The sequence below is a fragment of the Aspergillus ambiguus genome (assembly GCF_047715705.1).
Source record: "Aspergillus ambiguus strain CBS 117.58 unplaced genomic scaffold BDV59scaffold_39, whole genome shotgun sequence".
In the NCBI taxonomy this organism is placed as follows: Eukaryota; Fungi; Ascomycota; class Eurotiomycetes; order Eurotiales; family Aspergillaceae; genus Aspergillus; species Aspergillus ambiguus.
Genome location: NW_027395552.1, coordinates 109,413 through 125,133, shown reverse-complemented (window position 1 = coordinate 125,133; position 15,721 = coordinate 109,413). Strand labels below are relative to the sequence as shown.

The following is a 15,721-nucleotide window of genomic DNA, read 5'->3' as shown; positions in this document are numbered from 1 at the left end:
TCTTATGTGTATCATCGCACCCTCGTATGTACAGGGCTGCTTCAGCATATTTAGCCACACTTGCGTGCCGAATTCAATGCAATCTTGATACCACAATTACAAATAATAAATACATTGAAAGCCAGCACTGTAGGTATAATTCCCTAGACCATAGACTAACGCATCTTGGTTTTCGTAGGGCTATGTCTTCCCGCGCAACAGAGCCTATTCCTGGACTGTCTCAGAATCCCGACAGGTGTGAGTAGAGCTTTTAATAGGGAATGACCTATGTGCTTTCGTATCCCACTTCCACGAGACGACCGAAATATCAGCGGAGCACATCAGGCTTTGACAAATAGTATCGATGCAATGATCAAGATGCTCTATCGAGAGATCAGTCTCGTTAAAATGGGCGACCATCTGAGAATTATCGGGTTCGAGGAGAGCAGCGTCCCGGCCATATAGACCTAGCCGTAGTCGGTTCTGCACTCGTGGATATTAGCACCCGTAGGTGTATAACTGATCTAGCGTAGGGAGGCTACCAGGCAATGAAGTTCGTGAAATACATCCCGTTGAACTACGTAATGGTCTGGCACTTTGTCATGTGGCCGAGTTGGGTCCAATAACTTTACTGCTTCTTCCATAGTTATTGAACCGACACCAGCTATAGAGTCTTAGCTGCACGATAGGCATTAAATGAGGTGACCTCTTGATTGACCTTGGTAGAGATCTTCCCTACCGTATTATTCTTCTTGCTGGGAAAGCGTTCATACTTGGTCAAATCGGAAATGCCGTGGTCAAGTGTCACAGTTTTGTATCAAACTACATCTCGAGCAGACACTATCATAAGACGATTAGGCAGAGCCCAAATAGAGAAAAAGGCATTTGGAAGTTACCAATAGAAATCTCATCTTTAATCCAATAGTGCGCGTTTGTTTTCTGACCCCTAGGCATGAGAATCGTGGAACTTACAAGGGCCGCAATAATAACCCAGTGGCCAGCTACAGCCAATATGAATCGCCAATTTTGCGCTCACGAGATGTTACCAATCGCTACGTCCTGGATGATGTACAGCCCAAGCGCAGTCTTGACGTGGGGGCTACTACTCTGGATGAGTCCGCCGCTCAGCATGATGCGGTCGGCCTCGAACGGTGTGATTACGATGCCAGTGGCCAAAATAAGGCAACTGCAGATGAGAAAGGGCACTGACATGCGGGTCTATGTGGCCACAATAGAGAAGCAATTACGACAGCTTCGGACTGGACTCGTGGAGGGCTACTGGCGTCGTCCCAGATGCTGCGGAGTTCATTCGTTTTGTTAAGTACACCCCACGCCGAAGTCACTGTTTGCGCACCTCGAGGCAGAGAACAAAGGTACAATTCAAACCATTGGGTGATTCATGCAGATCCAAGCCGCTGTAGACGCCAGTGACGGTTGTCCGTACTTTGTATATCTTTTGGTCGTTCAATAGCAATCGTAAGTCATGTGACAGTATGAATCAGCACACGTCATACCACGTGAGAGACAAGGTGGGGTACGCCCAAAAGGGAAATCGGGGAGCGGGCGAACATTGGGAGATCTGGAATCCCGCCAACACGATCAAAGCCGTCTTGGAGAACGGCCGGTTCCTAGTTGTCTCGATTGACCAGATTCCCCCTTGATCGCATTAGCACGCTGCACGGGAGATTCGCTCCACTGACAGGTGGATGGTTCGTTTCCCCACCCCGCCGACGCGCCCGCCTGATCTGTGCTTCTCGTTCCACCGGCCACCGCCGCCGGATCATGAGACGATGGGGGAGGAGGGGAATGCCAGCTCCGGGGCCAGGATGACGCCCGACGTCAGGAGCGATGGCGTGCACCGCCGCCGCGGGTCGTCGAGTGCCTCCCAGGTGCGACAGCTGGCCCAGAATCCGGAGCATCATCCTGGCCGTGGCGGCACCGATTCGTCACGATCACGGGACCGGGGTGGTCAGCAACAGTCGTCGTCCCAAGCCAGGAACTTTGAGTTTGTCCTGGTGACGGATAATGAGTCTCGGCGCCAGGTGCGGCGCCATGCCATGCGTCAGTATATGCACCAGCGGCGTCTAGACAGCATTGCGCGGCTGGGGACTTCGCGCGCGCCTGTGGGTGGCTGGACAGCTCGTCCGTCCTCCTCCTCCCAGGCGTCTGGTTCGTCGTCGAAGGTGGAGGAGGATGAGTCTCCGGAGGATGATGTTAAGAAGGTGGTCCTGGCAAAGGGCGAGGCTACGCAACCCGCAAAGGATACCCGCGCGTCGGTGGTCAAATCGAATCCACGGAAGATCAAGCGTGAAGACACATCCTGTCCGCCTCTGTCGGAGATTAATCCGTCGACTGCACCCGTATACCGCGGCAATGGAGGCTCAAAGGATCCTTTCAGCTCCTACCCTATCGAGATCAGCAATGCGGATCATCAGTTGATCCAACATTGTAAGTACCTCACCAGGTGCAAGAGAAGCGTAGACTGCGTCGGAGACTTGGACTCCCCACCCGCATGCCCTACACTGTCCCGAATAGGAGCTTACAGTTGCAAGTTGTGGTGACCTATCCGTCGATGATGTACAAGTTTGTGAATTCCCTCGCGAACAACCCAATGGTGGAGATCTTCCGGCAGTTTGCCCTGCACGATGAGCTTCCTTTCCAAGCCATGCTGGCCATCGCCTCGAAGCACCGGGCCGGCGTCGAGGGGAAGAAGGAGTCCGTGCAGAGCCTGACACACAAAATGCGCGCGCTGCGACTGATGAACGAGCGCATCCAGACCGATTCGACGGGCCAGCTGGACGGAACGATCTACGCCGTGGCCACGATGGCCGTCATCGAGGTATTTGCGCCTCTCCACCCATCATGGTGTTGCTGACACCGCCGAGAAATGGTCCAAGGACAGCTCGATCGAGCGCATGCACTTCAGGGGGCTCGCATCGATGATCCGGTACCGCGGCGGAATGCAAGGCATGCGTTTGTCAAGCCCGTTCCTAGAGAAAGTCATATACTGGTACGGCGCAACCACCGACACACCCCTAAGCAACCTTTAGCTGACCAGACCACGCGTGATGCCGCAGGGTGGATTTCAGCTGCGCACCCAAAGCCATCGTCAGCACCTCGCTCCCGTGGACCGGAAGCGTCCCAGATGCCTGTCCATCCGGCTTCGACTTCCTCGACCCGGACGCGCACCTCGCCATCCCGCACCACCTCCACGCCGCGGAAGGCCACGACAGCCTCTGCGACCAATACCGCGCCTGCGAAGACTTCCTCCGGTTCTTCCGGCGGCTCCATGCGCTCGAAACCGCGCTGCTCAACTCCCCGCCCCCCGTCATCGCCACAACGGCCAACCGACGCCCCAAGCGCTTCGTGCCCAACACGCCCCTGTACTCCGTGCTCACCATGCTCCCGGACTACGACCACGGCATCCGCGACATTCGCTTCATCGACGAGTACACCGCCATGGCCTGCCTCTTCTTCCTCGCGGTCGTCCTGTACGACTGCTACGCCTCCGCCGCCAGCTTCGACCCCTACCTGGACTGGCTGCACCTGGGCATTACCAAGATGAACCCCTACGCGACGACCCCGAGCATCACGGCCGTGCTGTGGCTCTTCCTCGGCAACGGCGGCTACCCGGCGGGCCACGCCGGCGACCGCGGCGACCGCTGCTGGGTGGTGTCGCGGATGGTGCGCATCGCCAAGCGGCTGGAGTGGAAGCGCCACGGGGCCATCTGGGACCGGCTGCGCCAGGTGCTCGTCGAGTTCATCCTGACACAGCAGGAATGCGCGCTGGGGTCGGATCACGTCGACGATGAGGCCGTCGCCGCGCGGCTCCGGCGGCGTGGCCGGCCGGCGGAGTATTTCTGGGACGAGGACGAGATGCGCCAGGAGATCCTGGGCGTGGCCCTGGACGTGCCGATATTGACGTAGTCCGTTCGGTGGGGAGACGCCGCCGGATCGGTGATAACGACATGTAACGTTGCGATGAGCTATGAACGACTTCGCTTCTACTGTAGTTTTTTTTTTATTTTACTTCGATGCACAAATTGACCAACGCTATGAAGCTGTACCTGTTGCAATTGCATAGAAACAAATCTAATCACATTGCAGATCTATTATACATATATCACGTCATCTCAATTGGTGGGTATTGATTGCGTCTTGGAAACGGGAAAGGAAAGGGGGAGAAAAAAAACGGAAATCAAGCCGCAGATATCCAGATCATGCATCCGTGGAACGGCGTAACTCAATCATATAGAGAGGAAAGATCGGTAAATAAATAAACAAAAACCACACGCGATACGCTGCTATTCACTTTCCCTAAGGCAGGCCACCACCGGCTCCCGTGGTATCAAGATCAAAAAGCATAAAGACAAAGCTCTGCAAATCAGCTGGTATATCGTTCGTTGGAGTTCGTAGCTGCCCTGCCCAGCCGGAGGGGGAGAGGTGGAGAAATCCGACCCGGCGGACGCGAGACGACAGCAGACAGGATGGCGCTAGGTGGGTTTGTCGCATCCGATGCGGCCCAGGAGCGCCTTCCGGTCGCTCTGCTCGCCGAGCCGGACGCGGCCGCGGCCGCGGGGTCGCACGGTGGACGGGCCGTTCGCGCGGCGCCATTCGGCGGCGACGACGTCGGCGGCGGCGGGGGAGCCGTTGGTGTTGTCCTTGCCCGTCGGGGCGGCGACGTCCTCTTCTTCCTCGTCATCGCTGCGGGAGTCCTCGGCGTTTCCGGTGCGGAGGACGCCAATGGCGACGCGCACGATCATGGTGAACCAGATGAGCGAGAGGAGCTGCAGGGAGAGGAGGAAGGAGAGGAAGATCCACTTGATGGTGCGGTTCATGCAAATGGGGCCGTCGATGTTGAGGAACGGGTAGAAGAGGTAGGTGAACTGGTCGGGGTATCCGTCGGAGGAGATCATCTCGGCGGTGGTTCCGGAGTAGCAGCCGTAGGACATCTCGGCGGGGACGTGCTTGTAGATGGACCAGCAGAGGAGCGGGTAGAAGAGGTGACGGGAGATGAGCCAGCCGACCATGAAGACGACGAAGGCGGCGGTGCAGCATTTTTCGTATTTGAGGTATTTGAGGATTTTGGCGGTCTGGAGGGTGAGCAGCTGGTTCGAAATTTTAAAAGGGGGAGGAGCATACCGGCAGGAGGAGGTCGACGATGTCCATCAGACACATGACGACGTTGGACACGTTATAGAAGCCGTAGATGTAGGCGGAGCCCAAGAGGGTGCTGGTGATGATGTGATGGGTGAACATTTGGTAGTGGTCTTTCCGGGGTTCTTCGATGTTGATCACCAGGATCTGCTGGATCCAGAAGGCCAATTGCACGAGCAGGTACCATTTCAAGGTGCCGGAGACGCCCCGAGCGGGCCAGTCGGACCAGATGGCGCGGAAATTCATCCAGTAGGGGGAATTGGACCAGATGTACTGGGACGGAGTTAGCACGGGAGACAGGCAGAGAAAGTGACGCCGGAGGACGCACCATGCCAAAGGTCCAGAAGAAAGCGTAGTAGAGCCATCCCCAACCCTGTTCGGCGAGACGGACGGCGGTCTTGCGTTTTAAGCCGCAACGGGTGGCCAGCGGATAGAGGATCCAGTCAATGGTGATGGCGCGGATGGCGATGAAGGCGATGGCGGCGCTGGCGACGAAATAGATGTCATCCCAACCTTGCACGTAGAGGCCTTGCGACGGCTGGTAGTAGGACAACTCGAAGAATGGCGTGGTGTATGGGCGGAGAGACGGGTAGAGGTGGTGGACGGCCAAGAGCATGGAGAGGGTGGTCAAGGAGATGCCTGCGGTGGGGGTTAGAGAAGCAGGCTAGGAAGAATCGAATCGAGAGCGAGGTCGAGACGGACCGATCTGATTTTGCACGACCCATTCGCGAAAGGTGGTTTCTTTGGAGGAGGGTGGACGGTGGTGGGCGGTGGACACGCAGGCGTTCAGATCCGACACGGACTGGGCGGGGGCGTCCTTGGCCATGGCGGGAATAGGAGGAGAGGAGAGAGGAGAGAAGAAAGGCGGAGGGAGGTATAGATAGAGGTAGAGGAGGTAGAGGAGGAGGTCGAGGAGGGAGGAAGAGGGAGGATGAGGATAAGACCCGAGGATCCCGTGCGGTCGGATGTTGTTTGTTAGCGAGAGGAATGAGACCCAGTGCCGGACTGGGAATGGAAGAGGCCCACGGTGATGGAATGTGGAGGAGGGAGGAGGGTGGAGGATAGAGGATATAGAGAGAGAGAGAGAGAGAGAGGGAGGGAGAGAGGGAGAGAGGAAGAGAGAAAGTATAGAGAAAGTAGAAAATATGAGGGGATGTTGATTCACCGTACGTATCAGCTCACCGCCAAAGGTACATCAGGTACTTCCACCACCACCACCATCTAAGCGAATTACGAGTACCATCAAGTACCCCATCTACTCCAGCAGTTGAACCACCGCAATACCAATACGTAACGGATTCTGTTTCACTTTGAGGATCGCTATCATCTTAACCACAGTTGGCTGCCATGAACCCTTCTCCACCAACCGGGTCCTTTTCATCGTCCGCGTGGCTCGGTTCCGTCCAGTCCACCCGTCACGCTCTCAACATACTCCGTCGCATTGACGCCCAGGCGCGCCAGATCAACATCGCTCTGTCCGCCCATCGCCCGCGACATCGCCCGTACCACTTCTTCCTCCTCCCAGATGCCCTCGTTCTCCCCGGTCGTCACCACGGTGCTCCAGTACGCATCGTCCCGCGCCTTCAGCGTCTTGTCGCGCACGACCGCGTTCCGCGCCACGCTGGCGGCATGCAGCTTGGAGCTCGCGCCCGCCAGCGACCCCAGCGACGCCGACACCAGCTGGTCGACCTGGTCGGCCTGCGACGGCGGCGCGAAAAAGAAGCGCTGCGTCGCCGTGACGTAGATCAAGCCCGCCGCGACACTGTCGACGACCGCAAACGCCAGCGGCCGGAGCAGCGTGATCGTATGGTACAGGCTGGTCGGCGGGGTCATGCCGGCGCGCACGGCCGCTGACGCCGCCTGCACCGGGTCGTACGAGACCACCACGTAGAGATCGATCGCGGCCAGCACCAGCCCCGCGACGGTAAATTTGTTGCGCCAGCTGGCCGCCTCGCGGCCGGCCACCGGCGCCGACGTCACCACGCCCAGCACCGCCATGTGGAAAAGGTGCGGGAGTAGCGTGTTGAAGGGGAGGTAGTAGAGAAGGTAGCTGTGGACGCTGTCCAGCGAGCAGAACGGACAATCCGTCAACGCCGTCGGTCCGTAGCGTAGATACACCTTGCGGGCCCCGAGGGAGGTGAACCTCGCGCGGAGGGCCGTGTCCGCATCGGTCAGGCGGTTCCCTGGCCGGAACCGCGCCAGGCGGTTGAAGATCACATCGGTGGGAGTGTTGATGCGCGACCGGGTCTGGCTGAAGATGCTCGGGGCCGGGGCATGCGGGTTGAACGGGAGACTGAGGAGGAGGAAGAGGAGAATGGCGACGAAGAGGATGTTTAAGGCCCGCGAGGCATTTGAGGGAAGAGGCCGCGGGGTCGGACGCGATGCGACGGTCACTCGGAGACTTCGATAGAGGTTGATGGCGCGGGGGATGAGGATGGGGGCAAAGAAGATCAGGAGCGATTTGATGCTGGTCAGTCAGTCAGTCGAGTCAATCCAAGGGAGCTATTCAAGCAGCCGACTTACGTTTCAAAGGAGATGCCCAGGTCGGCCATCGTGAGGAGATGTTGAGGTGGTGGAGGAAGACGAGTTTCTCTTGATGCCCCTGCCAAGACCCTTCTCTGCTTACATGAATCTGTACACTACACTACATACACGACACCTCAACACCATGCAACTATTCGCATAACTATCCCACTACCATTAATTTATGCCAAACAAGCTACACATGTGACTGCATCGCCGGATGATGTGCCGGATTGGGCATCGCCACCCCTGACGAGTCCCTCGAGTACTTCGACGACGCCGCATCATTCAGATTCACCGGTCCCGAGATTTTCAACGGAAACCGCGTCATGCTGCGCATCGAGGTGGGCCGTCTCGCCGGAGACGGCGCGCTATACGTCGGCAGAGAGTCCTCTCTTTTGAAGCTGAGCTGGAACGATCGTTGACTTCCCGTCCGCGACACCACCTTCTGCGGCGCAACCGCTCCGTACACGCGAACATGACGGGCAGTGACGCCGACATCCCGGTCCGCAAAGACGAAACTCTACATCGTAAGCCCATCAGGAACCGTCCGCAGACATCACCAGGAGGGAGCCACTCACCGTGATTAGATTCACCACACTCATCACCATCGAGAGGATTCCCGCGGAGAGTACGATCCGCCAAAACGCCAGGCCCAGCTTCTCCTGGCTAGTCGCCGGGGTATTCAAATTGCCCAGGACTCCCACCCCCATGATCATCATAGCCACCGCCAGGGTGATAAATCCAGAATCCTGGCCGAGGAGGGGCCAATTGCGGTCGAAGTAGCCTCGGAAGAAGGGGAGTTCGGAGATGATGAGGAATACTGCCAAATCACAGTCAGTCCGGTCCTCGGGGAGATGATAGAGTCCTTACTGCTGACGCCCGCCATCATGGCATGGGAAACGGCCTCGAAAAAGAAGAAGCTGCTCAACAGCGAGATCTTCACCAACAGCACGGCGCACGCAGCGATGATATCCAGGAAGGCGATGATGTTCAGGACCCGAATCGCATTGAGAATCACAAAGCCGGGACCAGCCAGGGACTCCTTGAGTGACGCCATCATGGCTAGAGCTATCTCGAACTGAAAGTATACAACGCCAAACTATGCAACAGAGAAGGTGATATTCAGGTCTCTTGGATCCAGCAGACTCGATCCACTTCGGAGGTCTGGGTTAAATAGAGGAGAGGAAAGCGCCAAATGAATGCAAGAATGACTGGCCAGCAGACGATCTATTGAAGGAGGAGAAACAGGAAAGAAGGAACCGCGAGATCGACTGATCGACTCGAGACTGAAGAAAGAGTGAATCCAACAATGAACAGAAAGAAGCGGCGACAAAGGCCGGTTTGAGACCGGGCTGTATAGACAATAAGAACAACGGACCCTGAAACCATTCCAGCAGGAGGCTAGTCATCATGATCCAGTCATTAAGCGCTGGCACTTTTTATAGATCGTCCATTGTCAACCATTCAGCCGTGCTGTTTCATTGTCGCCGGCGCCTAAGGACCAACACAATCTCGATTCAGTCGGTCAAAGGGACTGGTTGACGATGTCCGATATAGATTCCTTGCCGCTGGGCTGAAACACCGGATGTCTTGACATTAACATGGAGAATGTGGAGTCGCTGTAGTAGTGGTAGCCGGTAGATACGAGATCTACAACGTACACAGAAAATCACAGCAGCAGTCGAGAACGTCCATACACTCCCAGAGTCATAGAAAACTACATTGAATAAACTATACAATATTCCCCGGTGTATAGAGTCTCTGGACGGAATACCGAAGGCGGCAATCCGAGGCGGCGGCGGCTTAAAAAGGCAACGGCAAAAACCCTCATTGAACTTTTCCCCCGCCATCAACTCGCGCTCAACCCTCGACTCTCGTTCATCCCCGTCGTTCCCATCCCCATATCCACTATCTATACCACTCCTGCTACTTAATCCGTCCTCCAAATGTCTCGCGGAAATCAGAGAGAAAAGGCCCGGGCCAAGAACCTGCAGAAGCAGAAAGCCGAGGTCAGCCCTCATTCATCATCCCAGCCTCCCTTCGACTTGCTAACTCCGTCCACAGAAACACAAGAACACTATGAGCGGCACCGAGTACCAGCGTGCCAAGGAGGATGCTGCGGCCATCATGCGGGAGAAACAGAGATTGGGTACGATCCTTCAGCTTGGCGAACTTTTCCTGTACTAATCATCGCCTGCAGCCGACGAGCGTCGAGCCGCCGAAGCCGCCAAGAAGAAATAAATGCCATGGGACACCGAAAGGTGACATCCGCCAACGTACCGTCTTCACGCCACTCTCGTTGTTCCCGTATACTATACCGTGTGGCGGGCCGGATCTGGAAATCATCCTGGAAGACAACAAGGCAGATGGGCGGATATCATACTTGGAACTTACATACTGGACGAGGCTGCACGGCGGCATATTGGACAGCCTTGGTTCTGTGACGAGATGGCGAAGATGAAGGAGTCATCGGCGCATGTTATGAGACTACGGTATTTAGCGAGGCGTTCATCCAACCATAGCGTGACATTACTTGATCTTGCAAGCTTAACCATAGCGGAACGGAGTATTCTTTGGGTATATCAATCACCAGGTATCAACAATACAAAGGTTGAAACACGAGCCACTCGCTACCGGCCTGCTGCCCAACAGACCTTGGCCATGGCTAACCAGACTTTCCACCCTGTCTTTGCCGTCGGTGCGTCGTCACCATCTGCTGGATGAAGCACCTGGGTTGGACGTAACTCTTCCTGAATGACCGCGGCGAGGTCAAACGTGCGGACAGCCAGGTCCACAAACGTCCAGAGGCTCTCCCCTTCCCACCCAACATCCCGGGCAAAGCGTACTGCCCTGCGGACTGTCGTTTGCCGTACACCGTCGTCCGGAACGGCTTCTAATAAGTAAAAGAGAAACATCCAGCCGGAGATATCCGTCGTATGAGCCAGACACCAGTCTAGCGTTGGATCAACGCCTTCCCGAGCAAACCGAGTAGAACGCCCATCACAGTCCGCCACTTTCTGCGACAGGACGCCGCACACTTCCCGTATATAGTTAAAGGCATAATAGTTCCTGGGGTGGAGCTCCCCTGCGCGAAGAACGGTAACCAGCTCCTGCTGCCAGAGGCGGAGGGCCGTCTCCATCGCTGGGTTCGACTGCTCGCAGCCTGGTGAACCAGGCTGGCCTGACGTCTCGTCCGACTCGCAGAGGAGCAGATTCCTCAGCACCCAAAGCCGATGCTCCCACAGTGTGGGAGACTTGGTGTGTCGACGGAGGGGAGAACAGACGTAGGTTGTCATTAGGGTGAGTTCCGTATGGAGGGAATCAGCCAACGTCTCTCGACTGGCTTGGCTGGTGGCATCATGGCGTTGTATCATGTCTTGCAGGCGTTGTTTACGCCAATTGCATGCAGTCAAATGTTCGCAGTCGAACAGCAGGATGATCTCCGAACACATGGTGACCTCGTCAAGCTTCTTTCCCAGGCGTTCGTCCTCTCCTTGAGCACTCGACTCCGCAAAGAAAACCCACCGGGCAGCCACAAAAGCCTGCGCCAGGTATTTCTTGGTGATCCCTATGGAACATCCATCTTGGAGGAGCGGCCCGAGAGCCGGGGGCAGAATCTCGATTTCCAGAATCCGATTGCCCCTGTTCCGAAAGATATGGCTAAGCTCTTGGAAAGCCGAGTTGGGAGCGGACATTGAGGCCTAACCCAGCGGTGGTAAACATACACATAGTAGGGACCGAGCGGAGGTGGAAGGCGGCGGCGGAACGACTAACGTGACAACGTCATTTCGATCACGGGTTGTTGTTTGGTCCCGCCAAACCACCGCACAGCTTCCATCTCGACCCCCGGTGCGTTCTCCCCGCCGTTCCTCCATTGTCGGCATCAATCGGAGTCGGAAACACGCCGTATCACTTCTCGCATCGAGACTTTGATCCTTCCGCTACCGTCGACTGGTTGTGCGGTCGTTCCTGAGCATCGCAACCTCGTCCTGTCGACCCCGACCCTCCACCATGCTGTCCCTCATCTGGACGGTTTTCTTCGTCCACGTTGCCATCTACCTGATCAACACCATTGGAGCAAGCACGATTGACGGGCTGGTGAGTGGCGCGCAAGCAGAGTCGTGTCTCGGAACCCACACACTGACGACCCTAGTTATGGCTCCTGTATCTGAAACTTCCGACGTCGACGTCGAAATGCGCCCGGGAACAGAACCGACTGAAGCGAGAGGTCGTCCAGCTGAAGCGCGAGATGAACAACACGAGCTCCCAGGACGAGTTTGCGAAGTGGGCTAAGATTCGAAGACGCCACGACAAGGCAATGGACGAATACGAGAAACTGAGTATGGCAGCAGCAGCAGGCCTTTTCCCATTTCGAGATACACAGAGCACGGAATGAAAGCTGACCGCCCAACCCGACAGACAAAACCCTCCTCGCCCAGAAAACGTCCTTCGACTGGAGCGTCAAGATCGCCCGGTGGTTGAGCACCAACGGCCTTAAAATCTTCCTCCAGTTCTGGTACTCCAAGACCCCCGTTTTCGCCCTTCCACAAGCCTGGTTCCCTTACTACGTCGAATGGGTTCTGTCCTTCCCGCGGGCGCCCATGGGGTCGGTGAGCATTCAAGTCTGGAGCAATGTGTGTGCGACGGCGATTTCCGTCCTGGCAGAGATCGTCACTGCAGCGCTGATGCAGACGGGGAGCAAGACCGCCGTCCCCGTTGCGGCAGGGGAGAAGAAGGCGCAATGAGTTACGCGGGCCCGGCTTGGGTCTTACATTACGAAAATGGAGCAAGCGTAGAAATTGAAGATATTGAAATTTTTTTTCCTGCATTCGTGGTCTTTCTATAGAACGGGGTAGATGTTCATCAGATATGAAAACAATCGTTTATCGTCAACAACCCCATACCGTAGTAGGGATTTCAGGGCTTGACTCTATGATTGGTATATCATCATGCGAACACGCAGAGACGAGGGAGACATGTGTAAGTGGGAGTCCGGCCCCTTCGACAGGGCTTCTGTGACCAAAGCCACCGCTTTCCATAAGCTACAGACTCGGAGGAAGAAAAAAAGGTAGATGAACTCCTCGCCTCGAGAATGAGCCCCGTTGGGTTACCCGGTCCGTCAGGACCAGGCAATCGCATGACTATTGAAACACGACGAAAGGCAACCCAATAAAACCCCTCTCCGGCACCAGTCATACCGCCATTGTGTCCACCAGGGGCGTCGGGTATAGACGTGGCGCCGGGAGAGAATAGGGCAGTCAGCCGCTGTCAAATTGCTTCTATGGCGGCGCGTTTCCGCATTGCCTGACCGAAAGAGAGGTCAGGATGTCCGGGGACTTTCCCCAAAGCTTTGTTCCCTTCGTGCGAAGAGAGAGAGCATCCCGATGGGCATACTCTGTGTGTGAGCTTTGAATGCGATCCTTTGAGCGAGGAGTTGGGAGAAGAAGGAAGGGAAGAAAAGTTGGAGTGGAACTTTGGTTTTTTTTTTTTGTTCGCTCGGTTGGTCAGGTGAGCGCTATGCTATTTGTGGACTAGCCGTCCACGTGACTAGATCTAAGGCAAAATAGACGGTCTTCCACCTACGGAGTACACAACTGAACCAAACTTACAAGAGTATCTCTGTATAGTATTGTAACAAAAATATACGCCGGCATATGCTTATCCGCGATGTAATCCGCAGAAAATATTTCACTGCCCGGGGTAAAATGTAGATCACCACAGAAGGTCAAGTCAGAATCGATCTATTTTGGCAGGTCGTGATGGACGTGGTGCAAATCCAGGAGCACCCCAATCAGTCCGACCACCGGGAATACCGCACACTCGGAACTTCATGCCCGCTTTGGCGCAGATGGTAGTCATGGTCTCCACCAATGCAGATACCTCTGCAGAATTGGACAAAGGTTTAAAGTCGATCTGTGTCAATGCAGGAGTGGACTCCAAGCCATTGTCAATATGATCTTGTAATTTTTGGGCAAAGACCTGGAGATCCCCAACGTTTCCTGTATCGGCAATTTGCAGTGTCTCGATTGAAGGCGGAAGGGCTTGAGCAAGAGATATGTCGGATTCTCTCTCCAAAACCGGCAAGTTCCCTAGTCTGAGATGGAGTGTTTTCAGAGCAGCGAAGTCCCGGAAGGAAGGAAGTGCATCATCGCATTGGTGATCGTCCTTATGCCGATTGTACCTCTCCATAATATCCAGCCATATCGTGTCAAGTGTTTCTCTCATTGGGAGAAGAGCACCGTATAACTCCGTTGGTTTATAGTCGAGACAGCCCCGGTGATTGTATTTGAAAGACTGGAGGCTTTTGCAGGAGCCGATCACCTTGAACAGGTCCCATCTCCCATTACACCCGTTGATCTCAATGTGAGTAACGGACGACGCCCCATACATCGGGGTTGATCTCGATAACTCGTCATCACCGCCCGTTACGCTGCCATTCAAATCGCTCGCGTAAAACCGGCGCATTGATGGTAACAAGAAGAAAGGCATGACGTGCTCCGCACATATACAAATGCCGTGAGGGCTCCAGTCCACATACGCCTCGGAGATTGGCGGGAAAGAGGCCGCCGGAAGAGAGATCACGTCCCGAGTTGCGGCCCATCTCATCACATAGTGAAGCCACAGCGAGCCGGAGGGGAACTCAGCCTCGAGTCGCCGCATATTAGGCAAGAAGGTAAGCAGTAGTGCAATCCATGCGTCGCCACTTCCGATTTGCAACGCATCCAGCCAGAAGTCTGCTTCGTCTGTAGAGCGAGTCACGCGCTGTGCCTGTTTGTAGAAAGGGCCGTAGTCAATACGATCTAAACGGACGCTCCCATCTAGCGACCAATCATACGGTTCAATTTCACCATCGATGTCAGGATATTCTTTCTGTAATCTCAGCGCTTCCTCGAAGTCTGCCTCGTGGGTTCCCTGTTCTGTCTCCCAGGCGGACAGATGTACGACCTCGACACACGCTGCGAGAGACGGGTTCTTAGCAAGTGTCTCGCTAAGCCGGACAATTGGGCGAAGGAGGTGGCCCCCAGCCCATAGTTTTTGATAGAGCAATGGCAGGAATATTTTATGGAACTTTCGCGAACAGCATACAAGATTCAGTCGGTCCTGGGGGTCCTCAAGCTGCCGACATATCTCTATGACAACCTCCAGAGGGAAAGTCGACAAACTGGACACAGAAGTGCTCATTGTTTAGAGATCTGCAGCCGATTAGGGGTTCAAGATCGGAAGGCGTCATGCAACGATGAGTTCACTGCCGAGCCCGGTAAAAAGGAAGTGGCAATATACAAGCAGAGACGTCAAGGAGATATAGGTTCCATTTATATGCGAAGTTGTCATCATGGCAGGAAGTTTACTCTGGCAGATACCTCGTATTCTCATGGCTACTTTGATCACGTGGGGCCCTAAACTGTCGGAATCCATAGCTCGGAGTGGATCATCTAGATTGCCTATTGTGTATTAGCTAGCTTGCCCAAATAAATTGCCAGATAGGGAGGCTTTTACACTAACGGCTGTTACGGTCTATTCAGAAAGATGAAGATGGTCGATTCTGGCACCTTGACAAAAACATCCAACTATGGAGAGGGAAAAAAGAGAAAGAGAAAGATCCTCCATCTAAAGCCCTTTTATAAAGCTCTGGATGACTCATCTTGATCAATGGAAAGTTTTAAAGGCAATCTCCATCGATAAACGCTGAAGGCAAGCCCCATCATGGAAAGTCCCTTCAGAGCCATCACAACGCTCACGGCGCACGAAAAGTTAAGAAGCAATAGAAACCCGCATGCCAAATCACCAGTCCCCACGGCAATATTTGATCTCCAAGAGAGCGACTAACACGTGGTGACTACCTATTCCTGGGTCCCAGCGTCCCAGAATCTAACCATGCTTTGGTAAGAGGGTATAACGGATGTCCAGGAATGGAATGTTGTGCAACTTCTTCACTAAAGTCTGATACCTCAAAAGCATTTATGAATTCTCGGAATGCAACCTCGAATGTGTTAGGCGAAGAATTCATCGAACCAGATGCTTGTCACCCTCTGGCCTGGAGAAGCCATAACGACGACAT

At 55.0% G+C, this 15,721-nt stretch overlaps 9 protein-coding genes across 9 annotated transcripts; 4 read left to right on the top strand and 5 right to left on the bottom strand.

The window, feature by feature from the left end:
- Positions 1-33: 33 nt before the first annotated feature.
- On the bottom strand, positions 34-776 carry BDV59DRAFT_104749 (uncharacterized protein). Its single transcript, XM_073686502.1, has 3 exons — positions 698-776; positions 522-643; positions 34-462 (listed from the first exon to the last, which is right to left on the bottom strand). Exons 2-3 carry the CDS (start codon positions 621-623, stop codon positions 205-207), a joined length of 360 nt encoding a protein of 119 aa, XP_073544462.1. The 5' UTR covers positions 624-643; positions 698-776; the 3' UTR covers positions 34-204.
- An 81-nt stretch (positions 777-857) lies between these two features.
- Positions 858-1,400, top strand: BDV59DRAFT_104711 (uncharacterized protein). Its single transcript, XM_073686500.1, has one exon. It carries the CDS (start codon positions 932-934, stop codon positions 1,298-1,300), a length of 369 nt encoding a protein of 122 aa, XP_073544461.1. The 5' UTR covers positions 858-931; the 3' UTR covers positions 1,301-1,400.
- A 369-nt stretch (positions 1,401-1,769) lies between these two features.
- On the top strand, positions 1,770-4,058 carry BDV59DRAFT_210124 (uncharacterized protein; the record flags this gene model as incomplete). The annotated part of the gene is made up of 4 exons (XM_073695535.1): positions 1,770-2,427; positions 2,532-2,818; positions 2,877-2,989; positions 3,057-4,058. The coding sequence occupies 4 exons, from the start codon at positions 1,770-1,772 to the stop codon at positions 3,904-3,906; spliced, it is 1,908 nt and encodes a 635-aa protein (XP_073544460.1). The 3' UTR covers positions 3,907-4,058.
- Position 4,059: 1 nt separating this feature from the next.
- On the bottom strand, positions 4,060-5,931 carry BDV59DRAFT_104716 (putative longevity-assurance protein (LAC1)). The gene is made up of 3 exons (XM_073686501.1): positions 5,465-5,931; positions 5,122-5,409; positions 4,060-5,072 (listed from the first exon to the last, which is right to left on the bottom strand). The coding sequence occupies exons 1-3, from the start codon at positions 5,750-5,752 to the stop codon at positions 4,473-4,475; spliced, it is 1,176 nt and encodes a 391-aa protein (XP_073544459.1). The 5' UTR covers positions 5,753-5,931; the 3' UTR covers positions 4,060-4,472.
- A 471-nt stretch (positions 5,932-6,402) lies between these two features.
- Positions 6,403-8,722, bottom strand: BDV59DRAFT_210122 (uncharacterized protein; the record flags this gene model as incomplete). The annotated part of the gene is made up of 4 exons (XM_073695534.1): positions 6,403-7,603; positions 7,914-8,182; positions 8,241-8,482; positions 8,533-8,722. The coding sequence occupies 4 exons, from the start codon at positions 8,720-8,722 to the stop codon at positions 6,514-6,516; spliced, it is 1,791 nt and encodes a 596-aa protein (XP_073544458.1). The 3' UTR covers positions 6,403-6,513.
- A 791-nt stretch (positions 8,723-9,513) lies between these two features.
- Positions 9,514-10,304, top strand: BDV59DRAFT_186013 (4F5 domain protein). Its single transcript, XM_073690950.1, has 3 exons — positions 9,514-9,671; positions 9,727-9,811; positions 9,863-10,304. The coding sequence occupies exons 1-3, from the start codon at positions 9,609-9,611 to the stop codon at positions 9,901-9,903; spliced, it is 189 nt and encodes a 62-aa protein (XP_073544457.1). The 5' UTR covers positions 9,514-9,608; the 3' UTR covers positions 9,904-10,304.
- On the bottom strand, positions 10,189-11,396 carry BDV59DRAFT_104684 (uncharacterized protein). Its single transcript, XM_073686498.1, has one exon. The coding sequence runs from the start codon at positions 11,355-11,357 to the stop codon at positions 10,293-10,295; it is 1,065 nt and encodes a 354-aa protein (XP_073544456.1). The 5' UTR covers positions 11,358-11,396; the 3' UTR covers positions 10,189-10,292.
- Positions 11,397-11,475: 79 nt separating this feature from the next.
- On the top strand, positions 11,476-12,472 carry BDV59DRAFT_186011 (guided entry of tail-anchored proteins factor 1). Its single transcript, XM_073690949.1, has 3 exons — positions 11,476-11,760; positions 11,816-12,002; positions 12,082-12,472. The coding sequence occupies exons 1-3, from the start codon at positions 11,674-11,676 to the stop codon at positions 12,405-12,407; spliced, it is 600 nt and encodes a 199-aa protein (XP_073544455.1). The 5' UTR covers positions 11,476-11,673; the 3' UTR covers positions 12,408-12,472.
- An 886-nt stretch (positions 12,473-13,358) lies between these two features.
- On the bottom strand, positions 13,359-14,700 carry BDV59DRAFT_186008 (uncharacterized protein). The gene has a single exon (XM_073690948.1). The coding sequence runs from the start codon at positions 14,320-14,322 to the stop codon at positions 13,393-13,395; it is 930 nt and encodes a 309-aa protein (XP_073544454.1). The 5' UTR covers positions 14,323-14,700; the 3' UTR covers positions 13,359-13,392.
- Between the last annotated feature and the right edge of the window lie 1,021 nt (positions 14,701-15,721).

Coding starts and splice junctions, on each gene's coding strand:
- BDV59DRAFT_104749 (XM_073686502.1), bottom strand. CDS start 623: ATGGAAGAAGCAGTAAAGTTATTGGACCCAACTCGGCCACATGACAAA. Junction 463..521: donor TTCACGAACTTCATTGCCTG/GTAGCCTCCCTA, acceptor CCACGAGTGCAG/AACCGACTACGGCTAGGTCT.
- BDV59DRAFT_104711 (XM_073686500.1), top strand. CDS start 932: ATGAGAATCGTGGAACTTACAAGGGCCGCAATAATAACCCAGTGGCCA.
- BDV59DRAFT_104716 (XM_073686501.1), bottom strand. CDS start 5,752: ATGCTCTTGGCCGTCCACCACCTCTACCCGTCTCTCCGCCCATACACC. Junction 5,410..5,464: donor TCTTCTGGACCTTTGGCATG/GTGCGTCCTCCG, acceptor ACTCCGTCCCAG/TACATCTGGTCCAATTCCCC. Junction 5,073..5,121: donor TCGTCGACCTCCTCCTGCCG/GTATGCTCCTCC, acceptor CTCACCCTCCAG/ACCGCCAAAATCCTCAAATA.
- BDV59DRAFT_186013 (XM_073690950.1), top strand. CDS start 9,609: ATGTCTCGCGGAAATCAGAGAGAAAAGGCCCGGGCCAAGAACCTGCAG. Junction 9,672..9,726: donor TGCAGAAGCAGAAAGCCGAG/GTCAGCCCTCAT, acceptor CTCCGTCCACAG/AAACACAAGAACACTATGAG. Junction 9,812..9,862: donor GCGGGAGAAACAGAGATTGG/GTACGATCCTTC, acceptor CATCGCCTGCAG/CCGACGAGCGTCGAGCCGCC.
- BDV59DRAFT_104684 (XM_073686498.1), bottom strand. CDS start 11,357: ATGTCCGCTCCCAACTCGGCTTTCCAAGAGCTTAGCCATATCTTTCGG.
- BDV59DRAFT_186011 (XM_073690949.1), top strand. CDS start 11,674: ATGCTGTCCCTCATCTGGACGGTTTTCTTCGTCCACGTTGCCATCTAC. Junction 11,761..11,815: donor CAAGCACGATTGACGGGCTG/GTGAGTGGCGCG, acceptor TGACGACCCTAG/TTATGGCTCCTGTATCTGAA. Junction 12,003..12,081: donor GGACGAATACGAGAAACTGA/GTATGGCAGCAG, acceptor CCAACCCGACAG/ACAAAACCCTCCTCGCCCAG.
- BDV59DRAFT_186008 (XM_073690948.1), bottom strand. CDS start 14,322: ATGCGGCGACTCGAGGCTGAGTTCCCCTCCGGCTCGCTGTGGCTTCAC.